The sequence below is a fragment of the Poromitra crassiceps genome, assembly GCF_964638095.1.
Source record: "Poromitra crassiceps genome assembly, chromosome: 16".
NCBI lineage: Eukaryota > Metazoa > Chordata > Actinopteri > Beryciformes > Melamphaidae > Poromitra > Poromitra crassiceps.
This window is the reverse complement of record NC_139645.1, coordinates 12,743,698-12,759,097: the sequence shown is the minus strand read 5'-3', so window position 1 is coordinate 12,759,097 and position 15,400 is coordinate 12,743,698. Positions and strand designations below refer to the sequence as shown.

Genomic DNA, 15,400 nt, shown 5'->3' with positions numbered 1-15,400 from the left:
AGCTTTCTACTGGCTCTCCTCCTCTCTCAGCCTCTCTCGCCATCACTCTTTCAACACACACACACGCACGCACGCACGCTCCCACCCACCCACACGCACGCACACACACACACACACACACACACACACACACACACACACACACACACACGCACACACACACACACACACACACACACGCACACACACACACATACACACACACACACACCTCACACTCACATGCTGGATCCCCCCTGTCTCTTTCTCTCTCTCTTTCTCTCTCTCTCTCTCACACACACACGCACGCACCCACCCACACACTCACATGCTGGATCCCCCCCCCCCCGTCTCTCTCTCATTCTCACACACACGCACACACACTCTGCCCCCTCTCTCTCACACACACACACACACACACACACACACACACACACACACACACACACACACACACACACACACACACACACACACACACACTCACACACACAAACACACACAAGACACAAGCAAACACATATATTCTTATTATTCCACTCTCACGGCTCCAAGAGTCATCCATGTTTGCATGGATGATGGTGTTGCTGGGCTGAGGTGAGGTGAGCTGCTCCCACAAGCCTCTGTTTCCACACACTTTTTCCTGGCAAATCAGGGACTCCAGCTAAAACAAAGGTGTGGCTCCAGCGCAGGTAGAAAAGATCAGGGCACCATGGTTACGTGTCATGATCTGCATACCCTGGTGGCAATACCCAGGAACTCTAGAGACGGCTATGGAAACGCAGCAGGAGTGACTCTACGGGACTGCTTGAGCTGGATTCATATCGGGAAAATGCGCAGAGACCCTGAGAAACACTTTCTTTTTTCAATCTTCACAGGATGCTCTATGGTGGTTGTGGTGAACATGTGGGCATATGAAGAATGATCCAGCTGAAGAAGAAGGAAGGGGGACGTCCTGTTTGTAACTTCTGGTTTTATATGTCTCTAAGGCATATATCAATGATTGTTACCAGCTAGGCAAAAGTCACGCTTCACTCCCACTCTGTGCCTTATCTAGTGGTAACATTTTGCAATCTTGCTCCAGGTGTGTTGTGCCTCAAGAACAGTTCATGTGTCAACAATCTCCTGGTGAAAACACAACGGGAAACTGGAAACACCAGTAGAGCAAAGTTGCAGTTAGTCAGTAGGGTCATTATCTGCTCATGGTGAAGGACTAGACTCTAACTGTCAGGCAACCGAGGCAGAGGCCCAACATGCTGAAGGACTAGACTCTGACAGTTAGGCAACAGACATGCTCGAGGATGGCTTTGCTAATGGAGGACGAAGGTAGGTGGGATTTTTCTTCTTTTTTTTTTTGGTCCAGTTTTCTGTTTTTGTGAACATTTCCTTCAAAGAAGGCAGGGGAGGCAGGAGGCAAGGCTATATAGCTTGGGGAGCACCACTTTATGAAAAAGTATGAAAAAGAACAAAAAAGAGTGAATATGTAATATGTAATAATAAACATAGCGTAATATACAATTATAGCATTCAATGTGTCATTTCATATAGGAGCCTTTTTGTATAGTCATGTAACTTCAACGTGTTGTTTTGAAACTCTTGACTGACAAACTCATAACAATGTCATTCATCAGTGCTGTTCACTACAGCTCAACACAGGCAGGCCTAAGTAATCCATATATATATATATATATATATATATATATATATATATATATATATATTTATATCTCTCAGAGGGACTTGGACTTGAGTCGCACACACAGTGACTTGAAACTTGACTTGAGACTCGTCCTCAAAGACTTGATACTTGACTTGGACTTGAAGGTTTGGGACTTATGAACTTTATTTATATTTTTATATTTTGACATAAATTAGAATACATTATAAAAATAGGGAGGAGTGAGGATAATACAGTATTGTACATGCTTTGAATTCCTTAGTTTTAGCTATGCAGTGTTCTAAGCAGACCGGATGGCATGCAGCAGATGATAGAATGCTCATCCAAAAGAGACTTGATACTTGACTTGGACTAGCTCCTCAAAGTGTGAGTGAAAATTAATTGATTGATTGATACATCTCTGATATATATATATATATATATATATATATATATATATATATATATATATATATATATATATATATATATAGTCTTTGATTGTATATATATATGAATTATTAGGCCTGCCTGTGTTGAGCTGTAGTGAACAGCACTGATGAATGACATTGTTATGACATGAAGAATTGAAGCAGAGTGATGTATCAGCATTATAAAAACATGAATCCTACTTTCAGTCGAGTTTCGAAACAGCACTTCCAAGTTCTAGTCCCTATTCTTCCACTTATGCCAATGTTTGCTCTTTGCGTGAGTTTCACTTGTTATTCCACCAAGCAATAAGTAACCACACAAAGCCTTTCTGAAAACCAAGAAACTACTTTAAAGGAGTGCTTGAGCACACAGGTCTATTTTTTTTTATATATCTATTTTATTATTCCAGGATAGTAGTGTATTCACACAGCATATGTCACATCATATATCACAGTATAACAGATTATACAACACTTTACCCCCCCCCCCCCCCCCCCCCCCCCCGGGGGGGTATTTACACTTCCTGTTTCCTGTGACTCATAAACCTAGACTCATAAACCTAGTCTGACAAATAGGGCCCTATCTACCTCCTGGCCTTAAAATAGCGTTTAACGCCAGTTTAGCGCCTAAGGCCAAGGGAAAGATAGGGCCCACTATGTGAGTTAAACTAGGTTTGACCAGGTGAGTCGACCAGACTCATTTGAACAGGTAAAACATCCGGCGTTTTGAACAGGAAGTAATCGCCTTCTCTTTTCTCTCAGCCAGGAAATCATGGATAACGGGAAGTCGAGAGAACAGGAAATCATGGATAATGAGAAGTCGAGAGGAAGTGGGAGTTGCTTCTGTTGGCCACGCCGTCGCTGCTTCCTTTTTGTTCTGCTCGCGGCAGCACTTTGGGTTTTTTACAACACGAACATAATGGAAATGACAGCTGACTGGGAGCCCAAATTGTGGATGCAAAATAATACAGCAAAATGGTGGATGCAATTTGAAAGTGCGACCAATGTGGAAAATCATCCCAACACCACTGATGTCAATACAAATACCTCCGACTCCTCACTGGCTGTGCCACAGAGAGAGGTGGTCCGCCTCACGGAGAATCCATCGGTTCCCACTGTAGAGGCTCCACTGGTCACTCAACTGATGACACAAAATGAAACAGCGGTCACTCAACTGACGACACAAAACGAAGCTGGGGTCACTCAACCGACGACAAAAAACAAAGCTGTTGTCACTCAACTGGCGACACAAAACAAAGCTGTTGTCAGTCAACTGACGACACAAAACGAAGCTGTGGTCACTCAACTGACGACACAAAACAAAGCTGTGGTCACTCAACTGACGACACAAAACAAAGCTGTGGTCACTCAACTGACGACACAAAACAAAGCTGTGGTCACTCAACTGACGACACAAAAAAAGGAAGCTGTGCTGCCAACACCCATTCCGTATGTATCTCCGGGGCCCTACTCAGTGGAATACCCCTATGAGTACCACTTCATTATAAACGAGCCAAACGAATGCGAGCAACAGAAGCCTTTCGTGGTCCTGATGGTTCCGGTGGCGCCCCACAACCGGGCGCATCGCGACGTCATCCGCAGCACCTGGGGCAGTGAAGGCACGGTGCTGGGCAAAGTGGTGAAGCTGTTCTTCCTGTTGGCGCTGCACCCTGGAGAAGGAGCGGAGCAAATCCAACAGCAGGTGCTGCAGGAGAGCAGAGAGCACCGGGACCTGATCCAGAGTGACTTCCTGGACTGCTACAAGAACCTGACCATCAAGACCATGGTGATGTTGGAGTGGCTGGACCGTCACTGCTCCAGTGCCTCCTACGCCATGAAGATCGATTCAGACACGTTCCTCAATTCTCACAACCTGGTCGACATGCTGCTAAAGGCTCCAAAGAAAAACTACATGACTGGGCTAGTGGCAGCAGGGGCTCAAGTTCTCAGGAACCCAACATCTAAGTGGTACCTACCTGTATCGCTTTTCCCTGAGTCACATTACCCACGTTATGCGTTGGGACTGGGCTACGTTCTGTCTTTAGACCTCCCTAAAAAGCTTGTCGAAGCGTCCAGACACGTTAAAGCGGTCTACATCGAGGATGTTTATTTGGGCTTGTGTATGAGACACCTGGGCGTCCCACCCACAAACCCCCCAAACTGGAATCTGTTTAATGTCAGCCCTCTGTATTACAATCGCTGTGCTTACTCCAAAATAATAGTGACCACTGCTACTGAAAACACTGATCGGGTGTGGATTTGGAAAGACTTTAAAAGACCAGCGCCTTACTGTTGATACTAGAGGACAGTCTTGAAATGAAGGAGCCAAAAAACTGAATGACAGCCAGAGGGCTCACGGAACTTTGACACGACTGATTGTTCTCTGCTCTGTATCTTGGCACTGTTCCCACATTGATCTTTTCCCCCCAGGTGATACAATCTAGTTTGGTGAAGTGGAAAGGCACGGGAGACAAAGATGTTGGACAAAGATGTGCTAATGTGGAAGAACAACACAGATCTTTAATATGAGTTTTTGTTGGATTCATCCCTGAGTCCCCCCCCCCCCCTATCTACTGTACCCACAATCAGAAGATGAATCTGACCTGCGCCTTGGTCTGTACCAACGTTCAACACAGAATACCTGGTTATGTGAGGTCTTGTGAAGTCAAACCGTGTTAAGCCTCCCAAACTTCCAACATTTCATTTGAAAACTATGGTAATCTGAGGCCAGCATTAACCTACTGTACAGTTCTGTAAGCACCTTGTGAAGTCCTTGGATTTTAAAGTGTGCTATATAAATTGAATTTATTATTATTATTATTCCTCGCTGGGAATCATACGGTAGCCAAGCCTGGCCATGCTCCTAATGCAAACCTGATCAAATCATGTATAGCAATTTAATTCCGAGGGTGTTGTGACTAGTGAGGGGTGTATTTATTTGTGTTGGCAACAGGCAAGGTAGCCTGCAGCTGCCAAGCTGCCTTCTTCACCTAAGCGATCTTCTCCTCTCTCAATGCGAGGCAGAGCAGAGAAAGGTCAGCGGTTACTAGGTTTAATAAGTTAATAATTTAATAAAATTTTATAGTTTGAACTTTGAGCGCAGCACACAGTGGCAGATTCGAGGGCTGCGCCTCACAGTTGGGAGGCAGCGCCCTCCCCACAGAGCTGTTTTACCGCCGATCATGTGTGTGTGTGTTTGGGGGGGGGGGGGGGGGGGCTTTAGGATCATGTGTGTGGGGGTTTTAGGATCGTGGGGGGGCTTTAGAATCATGTGTGGGGGGGCTTTAGGATCATGTGTGGGGGAGCTTTAGGATCATGTGTGGGGGAGCTTTAGAATCATCTGTGGGGGGGCTTTAGGATCATGTGTGGGGGAGCTTTAGAATCATCTGTGGGGGGGCTTTAGGATCATGTGTGGGGGAGCTTTAGGATCATGGGGGGGCTTTAGAATCATCTGTGGGGGGGGGCTTTAGGATCATGTGGGGGGGGGGGGGCTTTAGAATCATCTGTGGGGGGGGGCTTTAGGATCATGGGGGGGCTTTAGAATCATCTGTGGGGGGGGGGCTTTAGGATCATGTGGGGGGGGGGGGCTTTAGGATCATGTGGGGGGTTAGGGTTAGGCTTAGGTTTGTTGAGGTGAAAAAAGAAGAGAAAAGTGCTGTAGCCTAACCGTCTGGTGCTTAAAATGCAGGATGGAGTGCACTCACTGTTAAGTTACAGTAACAAAGGGTCAAATGAAGCTGTTAACCAAAATGTGAGGGGTTGAAGTAAGGTTGCTGTTAAAGCACGATCATGGATGTGTGAAGTCTGTCTGTTGAAGGTTTGGTACCACACCCAGTCTGAAGTGTGTCTGTTGAAGGTTTGGTACCACACCCACATGGAATAGAAGGAGTTTCATCACCACTGGGGTTCTCACTCTATTATCTTTATTATCCGAGTGTTTTTCCACCAGTGATTATTGAGCAACAAAGAAATGGCCTCTCTTCTAAAGGACACAAGAAGAAGGGACTAATCTTGACACACTATACCTCTGTGGCAGGCTTTATGCTTCATGGCATGTTTGCCTGTGTCTTTAGCTCTAACTGCAGTAAACAAAGGCTAAATGCAACCAGAGCCGGCCCATGGCATATAGGCGGTATCTAGGTAATAGGGCCAACGTCTCTCTCCAGAATAATGGAGAGATCCTTCATGTTCTGGGTTGCGTGCCCCGGCACCCCCTCACTTACCTGATTGTGGGGGGTGGGCGGGTTTTGTGAACCAGTACTTCCTCATATAAATTGCGTTCTACCTCATTTTTCTGCACTACTTGATCGGCAGTCTGCTGTTTAGGTTCGGCCCGGGAACGCGGGAGCCACGGCTCGAATCGCAGGTTAAGTTTAGGCAAGTAAAACAACGGTTGGGTTTAGGCAACAAAAGCAACTTGGTTGGGGTTATGGTTATGGTGATGGTTTGGGTCGGGTTTCCAACCAGCTCTCTTCCGTCGAGAAAGTTGCAAGAAAGGAACATTACGGGTCCACCACTCCCACCTGTCCCTATAGCACGACTGGCGTTACGTTCAAGACCACAGACGGGCCAGGTCGTGGTCCCCGGCACGTAATTTTAAAGACCATGGCAAGCTAAAGGCACATAATGCTCATGTTTTTGTATCTGTTGGTGAGCTATTTTCGATGATTTTTTTACGACATTTATGGGCCTCGGGGGGGGAATGCTCAGACTCAATGCGGAAATCACTGTCTGAGCAAGCGGACGCAGTGGAGCGGAGCTGCCTGGGCTGCATGCTCGACTCTCATTGGCTATTGGCGAGTATGCACTTCATACTCCAAACGCGAGGGTCGTGTGGCCATTTTGAAGTCATCGCGGTGGGGGCGAGGCCTCCGCAGCCGTAAGCGCGTGTTGCCAGATCTTTCTAGCAGCGCGCCACTCAGCTCCCCTGGGAGCACTGCGCTTTGCAGGGAGAGACAGGAAGAGAGAAATGAAATGAAGAAGTACACTGAGCCATGTTTTGACCACATTTCTTGACCCATGGGTTAAACTTTGATTTCTAACTGTTCGTTTTTTGTCATTTCAAGTAATGTGCTGTGTTGAGAGAGTGATCTAGGCATATTTACAAATCAATAGAAACATGAATGGCGATTCTATTCATGTGCTGATACGATCACTTGAGAGTGAAACCTACTGAACATAATGGCATTCATTGACTTTTAATTGCGTTTCATTGACTTTATCATGGACCGTTCACTGTAAACAGCGGTGCTCTGAGCAGTGCTCTGAGGATGAACACCTCGGCCTGAGCGCTGATTGCGCTCCCGGCTTGCGGAACTCCGCCTCGCGCAAGAGGAAGCTAGGAGTAGGCTACTCCAGGAAGTAATCAGTATCTGCTGATTCAGTTGATGCTTTTAAAAGTCGTCTTAAAACCTATACGTTTACTCTCAAGTAGCTTTTTGTTCCAATTGATCTGTGTCACTGTGTGTACGTGGGTACTGCATGTACTGTATGTAGCTATGTATGTATGTATGTATGTATGTATGTATGTATGTATGTATGTATGTATGTATTTATGTATGGTATATACCCATGACTGTGTGTTGTGTAGCTGTGCACATGTCATTTGTATCCTTGTTTTGTTTATATTCCCTGCACTTTTTACTTCAGTTTTGTTTTAACCAATCTCTGTAAAGCACTTTGGTACAAACCTTTTTTAAAGTGCTATATAAATAAACTTGAACTTGAACTTGTGACATATTAAGACGGACATTTTTTTTTTGCAGTGTACTAAAACTGTTGCTGCTATAGGTTCAACAAAGGTAAATCCCTGGCAGGTTCATTCCACTCCCACTATGCCATGATATCTGATATGATAGAAAGTCATTGTGCACTGAGGCGAACAACATGCTGCAACATGCTGCTGTGTGTCTGCTCAAGAGCCAGCAGGAAGGGGGTTTTCAGCCTCAGGCTAGAATGTTCCCTCCTGTTGCTGTGCAGAGACACCCAGTGTTGTTAACAAGCACTTCAATAAGGTGACAAACACGTCTGAGAAAATCACCTAGGCTATATATTTTATTACGCTACAATATGCAAGACAAGTATACTTATTTTGCATCCTAGGCAAAACGTTCGGAAAAATGACAAGCTGTCTAGTGATTTTTAACTTGTTTCCAGACCTATGAAGCCTATTTAATTATGTTTTTAGTCCAAATTAATGATGCCTCTGAACTGGCAGATAATCCTGCTGATCAGTCATGGGCATTTAGTGGGGGAAGGGGCCATAGCTAGGGATAGGGAGGTGGTAGAGAGTCAGGATTAGAGGGGTGGAGTGGTTATAGGGGATATGGGTAGTGGGGGTGGGTGAGGGAAAAGGGGCTGTAGAGGGAGTGACTAGCAGGCTGTGGGTGGTGGAGGCGTGGTGCCATAAAGCTGAATGGCCACACCACTGCGCTGTGGGCTTAAAGATTGTGGTGCAAATACAAAAAAATATGAATTTACATTTTAGGCTCAAGATTCTTATGAACCCCACCCCCCCCCCCCCCCCCCAAAATAAAATAAAATAAAAAACAAATAGAAAAGAATAGAAAACAAAAAATAAATAAAACATAATTTCAAACATGCCCCCGGGGCAGAAATATGGAGAAAAAGGTGGCATTCTAATCCACATGCTCAATAAAAAGCCATCTAAGCATATAACACCTGTGACATCACTCACCCAGCCAGGCTTGCTGTACTTCACTGCTGTTTAATGATCTGGGCTTATCAATGGAAAAAGTGATATGGTGCAAAAGAGGCAACAGGACTGGCGTCTTGCCAAAATGACTTTGAATTTATTGATTTTAAATAACAGTTTCACATCGATGCAAATGGGGGGAGAAACGACAAATGGTTCAGCCCCATGCTTCACTCAGCATGCAGACACAAAGCCTACAGCTAAGATGGCTGCATGTTCACAGTACAGAGTAGACACACATCAAGGCAAAAATAACAAAACTCCATTCCAATTTCAAGGGATTCTTTAAAAGCTAGAAACACGTTATTACAAATCTAACACGTGACTTTTTACTGCCTCATTTGATGGCATTCATTACCCCTGAATTTACAACTTCGATTTACTTGCTAAAACATGAAAGATCAAAATTATACCATAAAACAGTACAAGAAAATCTAATAAGGTTTAAAACACCTCTTTACAATTTTAACATCCATAGGTGTCTTACATCAGTGCTGGGCCCATTTCACCCAGTAGAGGCTTACATTTTCAAATGAGTTTTAAAACAAACACAACTTCATGTGAGGAGACTCACTACACTGAACAGATTACTACTACCTGTCTTGGTTTAAAGATAAGTGTGTCTTGTCTATTATAAATAGCCTACTGTGTTCCCTGTTTCAACTGTTGGAGCATTTCCTGCTCAGTTTGTGGTGCCAGCTTCATCTGAACAGCAACATTCTGTTCATTCATCGATGCTGGGTTTTGTCATATTTCACAGAGCATGTCGTCGCTGTGGTGTGAAAACCTTACATGAAAATACCTTACATGAAAATACCATTGCTAAAAAAATATAGCCATGGCTTCAGCTTGACAAGAGTGTATTTCTGACTATTTCTATTTCTGATCACTGATCTCAAGTGACTAGCTGGTGAAATAAAGGTGAAATAAATAAAAAGATAATAAAAATAAATAAATAAAATTATCCAAGAAGTTATCTGTTGCTCGGCAATTCAGTTCAGAATACCAGATCAGCTCTCACTTACAGTAACATGTGGCCAGGTTAGCCTATCTACATCAACTGGACATGTAGCAGCATAGGTTTCTAACCGGATAACTGATGGCGAGAGGCGGCTGTCTCCCTCTGTGAGATCTCTAAACAGTCATGGTCAAGTGCTGAATCATGTTGAATCATTCTGGCTGATTTCTTCAGCTGAATCAGCGTCTGGACACGCTTCCTGTTTTTACCAACTTTTGCTGAGGCTCTTGTCTTCAGTTCTCCCTGTGGTTGCTATAGGGGACGTCTCGCTTTTGAAAATAATTTAGTCGAAGGTAGAAGAATGACTGTTGCGGTCATAGTTTCTCTGTTATCTCTCTAGCTACCGTCATGGAACTCTGGACAAATAGTCTCTCTCTCTCTCTCTCTCTCTCTCTCTCTCTCTCTCTCTCTCTCTCTCTCTCTCTCTCTCTCTCTCTCTCTCTCAATAATGACAGGCCTAAATGAACTAGCCTATAAATAAACAAACCTGAACATGTGTCCTTGTTTACTTTCGCGACAATTCAATAGCAGACACAATTTGATTTTGATTTGAGGCAGGCAAGCTGATCATTCAAAACCAGACAGATCATCATCCTACAATGTGTTGCATGTAAAACCTGCATCTGTGCAGATGGCTTCATCAACAGTGAAGACCCTAACTTGGTCATTTATATGTGTGCTTCTGTGCTGATATAATGGTGACATGACCATCTAGAGTGTTTTCCAGGCTGTTTTCCTGTGATCAGACGCCTAGAGCTAAACTGGAGGTTTACAGATTACGAGCGGCTCGCTGTGCCCAGTGTGAACAACCTGATCCACTAGCATGGTGTGCTCCTTCTTGCAGTGGACATGATAGAGAACAGAACACCCACCTGTCAGTCTAATAGCAACTGACTTATACTGTGGGGGAGTAACAATAGAACAATACCGCTCCTCAACTACCTGAGATATTTTCGTTACCTTCCATCAGAAGTCACTTAATATTCTGTTCAACAAAACAAGCCTTTAACATAATCCCTAGGAGATCATATGGAAATAGTTCATTTAAAAGATACAAAAGATATTAGACCTTATAACCGATCCTGAAACTAGTGTGTGCTATGTGGAGATTTCACATAAAGATAAGATGGAAACGATTAAACCAATATCCAGCCGCTCTTTTCTAAAGCTTATTGTCAAAACCGGACCGACTCAAAGCTTAACCTTTTGTTTGTTTGGCTGTTTTTAAACTAGCTTGGCTCCTTCCTGGCTGTTTAAAAGCGGCTCTCTCCCCCCTCCCATTCCGGGAAAACATTTCCTCGTAATGGCGTAATCGATGAAGCGCGCGAGTGAACTGGTTAAACTAGTCAACTTGCTATGGGCCTCTTCACTGGGGCGATGAAAGATGTGTCAAAGTGAGAGTGGTAACCGGTGAGAGTTCTCTTTAGGGAGGGTTCGCACTACCAGCAAGTTTGTTGAGAGCCAAAGTCACGCTCCTTCCAGCATATATTAGGCATATGAACCAAGGGATTTCATCCGCCATATACTTTTTTACATAGCCATTTTGTAAAATGCTTATAAAGAAAAAATCACTTGCGATTCGGCTATATTTAGAATCGGGGGAGACCATATAACATTTATCTCGAAGCAAAACTTAAAAACAAAAAAAGTATATATATATATATATATATATATATATATATATATAGTATATATACAGTATATATACAGTATATACAAATACATACATACATACATACATACATACATACATACATACATACATACATACATACATACATACATAATGCATAGTTATGGTTACATATATGCATAGTTTTGGTCCATGTGGAATGTTATATGGTCTATCTACGAAATGTCTATGGACATTGGTTCTATGCCTAAACCGGTAGAGGGCATGACTTTGGCTCTCTATATGTTGTGGTTTCTGTTGCCCTCTAGTGGTCAGAAAATGTTGCTGACCGGCATTGCAGCTTTAAACCCCCATCAGCCTCCAAAAGGATGATCCTGAAATGATCGGTTTGGTTTAAAAATAAATAAATAAAAGAAAATCAAAGCCGTCCGAGACTGCTGACTTGATTTTTTGTGTGTGTGTGGTCATTTTCCTTCAATGATTGTAGGCACAACACAGGTGCAGGCCACAGGGATTGTAAGCACCTCTGCAGTGATCAGAAACCTCTGCGCGTCCTCTGGGCAGGGGCTCTTCCTCAGGACCCTCAGCTGCGCCCGCACAGGCACAGAGTTGTAGCCCAGGTCTTCGCGCCGGTTGACGATGCAGCCCTCGCAGAGGCACTCGGCCATGGCGATGTGGCGCGGGATGCGGCCGTCCTCGGCGTCTATCCTGAAGGAGACAAGCAGACGCATCAACACAGTGGGGGGGGGGGGGGAAACACAGGCCTGTCAGCAGGGCACCCGGACAACATGTACAACAACAACCGAGGAAATGCATTTGGCGTTTTTTATTTTGTTGTTTCTTTATGGAATAGGAGAAGACAAGATACGATAAGGTTAAGGTAAGATGAGGTGGAGGTTTTTACACCAGTAGCTTCCATAATCAAGTTTAACATTTGATTTGATCATAGGATAATACAGACCTAATAAGATCGTTCAACACCAGGAAATCATGTAATTTACCAATATTGGTGTTTGATGATAATCTTTTGAGGAAATACGGAGAGAAGAGCAGCAACATTCCCACATGCTCACTTATTAAGATGTAACCTTTGGCCCATATTTATAGTAGCACACCTGCTTTCTAAATGTGACCTGTATCCGGATGAGTTATCGTGATGTTATCTGGATAAGGAAAATGCATGTTAGAGCAAGGTGTAAACACATGGCGATCAGGATGTGATCAGATCTTCAGATCAGTTCCAGAGAGCTGACAGCTCTGACCATGGCTCTGACAGCTTGAGATGTACCCGGAAGAAGATATGGATAAGAAAGAAAATGAAACTTTACTGAGAGTGAAATAAGAAAACTGGTAGAGTTGTATTCAAAGCATAAGAAACGTTCTCACAGCTCAATTTAACAGCGCCCAACACAAACAAACAGAAACCTGCAAGGTGGAGGACAGCACGGCGTTCCTGTCTGTTACATACTGTCTGTTACATGCTGTCTGTTACATGCTGCAGATGAGGGGACAGCACAGCTCCTCGATTAACTCCAAGCAACTGCTTGCCTGCCAAATCGAAACCTCCCAATCAATTCACGCTCTGAATAGACGTCCAGTGAGTTTGTCCGGTGTCGGTGCAAAAAAATCGTTCGGCTCCAATATCAGCTCAGGTAGGCATTTGATTGGCTGTACGTCGGGCACGTTGCGGGATTAACGTGGGCAAAATGGCTGACAGTTTTAGATTAGCTAACAAGATAACGCTAAGCTACCGATGTTATCAGACATGATAGACATTAAAACTATGAATCAGGGTTAGGGGTTAGGGGGTAGGGTTAGACCCATGGGTTAGACCCCCGCTGTTGGCCCCCGAGCAGAGCACTTCCGGTCGGGCGAACAGATTCTGTAAGTCGAGTAGAATCCGTACCCACACCGGTCACGGACAACTCTTTCACGTCTCAATGCTCTTTCATTGTATTTCCTGTAAACAAGACGCCCTGCCATGCTCGTTTCCAAACGTCTCAGCGCTCCCTTCGCTCCTCCACCAGTGCAGGACGCCTCGCCCCTCCTTCGCTACGGGGGCTCAAAAGTCGCTCATCCCGATCTCGACTCTTCTCGTCCCTGGCAGCTCAATGGTGGAATGAGCTTCTACCTTCGGTCAGGACAGCTGAATCACTGCCGATCTTTCGGAAAAGACTAAAGACACACCTTTTCAGGCTCCATCTGGGCCCTTCTTGATCTAACTTCTTTCTCTCTCTTTCTAAAAAAAAAAAAAAAAAAAACTACTGACCTAAACTCAACTTGTACCACTGTTCCTTCAGAAGTTGTAGTTGTCATAGACTGTGTTGCATAGTTGATTGCTCTATTGCTGACAAAAATGTGTTATTGTAAGTCGCTTTGGATAAAAGCGTCTGCCAAATGACGTAATGTAATGTAATGTAATGTTTCAGTTTCGGGTTTTCCGACAGTTGACTTTTCCATTTACGCCTGCTCCCTACCAGACGTGAAAGTTACACCCAGGCGCAACGCATAAAGGGCTTAAGACTACATGGTGCACTAGTCACAACATTCAGTTAGTCGTAACTTTGAGTTCTAAGTCGGACGTAACGTTACACCTAGGTGTGTACGCCCAGCTGGTGCACTCGGCTCCAGATAACCTATCCGGATACAGGTCACATTTAAAAAAAACAGGTGTAAATGGGGTGTGTAACTGAGCATAGGGAAGTTTGCTAGTTTAGACTTTTCTGTTTCGTCCTCAACAACCCCACCCTACAAATGCATAGATAGACTGTACAGAAGTGTTTACTTTTGATATTGAGTTTACGTAGCACTCTTCTCAATAATAACAGAGCCATTAAACCGGATAACTGAAGTGATGAGTCATTCGATAACATTGTGTCATGCAGCAGGCAGGGAAGCAAAGCAGGAACAGTGAAAGTGAATGAATACCAAAGCTCATTGTTGCTACTAGTTTCTGAATGTCCATGCTCAAGATAAGAAGACTATCAGAGGAACAGCGTTACGTTGAGAGCTAAAGAAGTTGTTACAGTGTTACAGTGCACACACAGTCAACGTCCTCAGCTCACCTTCGTTTGAGTCAAGATCGTTTTAATAGCCGTAGCGAGTAGTCATGTTACAAACGGGGAATTTGACTTAGTGCACGTATGCAGCAGTGTCAGTCACGTCAATAGCAGAAGACAAAGCAATACAGATAAGCAATCACAAATGATAAAGTGCAAAATATAAAGTAATTTAAAATAAGATATGATGGGGGCAGGGAGGGAGGGGGTGGGATAATGTCTGTGTGTGTGTGTGTGTGTGTGTGGGGGGGGGGGGGGGGCTACATTTTTACCTGCAGCCTACTAGGCTACTTGACTTTTCAATCCCATCCGCTGTCTACAGAGAAGGATGTCATATGGCTCTCCAAACATCAGAAACTGGACAGTAGTAAATTGACAAGATAAATCTGGCTTTACTTTTTTGTGCACCCAACTGTATAATTTCTGGGTTTTTCCAATTAAAATAACATAGTACTGTGTCAGTGTGTCCTCTGAATGTATTTTATTTATTTATTTTTTATTTTTAACAGCAGTAGCCTAGGCTACTTCTGCGTCTACTTAGAATACCAGTAAAGTAACAATAGTTTTCGAGCAGGAGTCAGGACTCTCCACACACACACAGTCAGTGTTGGTTTGCGCTGCTCTGACGACACTCACCTGTACCTCCAGGGGGAGAGTGAGCGGTCGGCCGGCTGCCGTGAGGCCGTCTGCAGTGTGAAGCTGGAGCAGCTCTGCGCGGCCCAGTGCGGCTCCAGCTGCCTCAGCTGGCGCTGCAGCGGGAGGAAGACGCCGCTCTTCTCCCGGTGGTGCCTCGTCTCAAACTTGGCAGTGAAATGCTCCAGCTCGTTCTGACTGACGCATCTCTTCCTCCAACAGCTCCGCGCAGCCGCAGTCCGGTCGCTCAGGGTTACCAGCCAACCAATGCACAT

The 15,400-nt window shown here is 44.5% G+C and overlaps 2 protein-coding genes across 2 annotated transcripts in view; one reads left to right on the top strand and one right to left on the bottom strand.

Moving 5' to 3' along the window:
• Window positions 1-15,400, bottom strand: part of il17c (interleukin 17c) — a gene marked incomplete at its 5' end in the record, with an annotated part of 26,153 nt that extends 10,753 nt beyond the window's left edge. Inside the window, 3 exons of the mRNA XM_083653144.1 lie at window positions 3,129-3,208; window positions 11,958-12,141; window positions 15,129-15,400. Coding sequence (XP_083509270.1) covers window positions 3,129-3,208; window positions 11,958-12,141; window positions 15,129-15,400 — 536 coding nt within the window. The remainder of the gene's footprint in view (window positions 1-3,128; window positions 3,209-11,957; window positions 12,142-15,128) is intronic.
• On the top strand, window positions 3,222-4,465 carry LOC310791084 (beta-1,3-galactosyltransferase 2; the record flags this gene model as incomplete). The annotated part of the gene is made up of 2 exons (XM_083652791.1): window positions 3,222-3,232; window positions 3,337-4,465. 2 exons carry the CDS (start codon window positions 3,222-3,224, stop codon window positions 4,361-4,363), a joined length of 1,038 nt encoding a protein of 345 aa, XP_083508917.1. The 3' UTR covers window positions 4,364-4,465.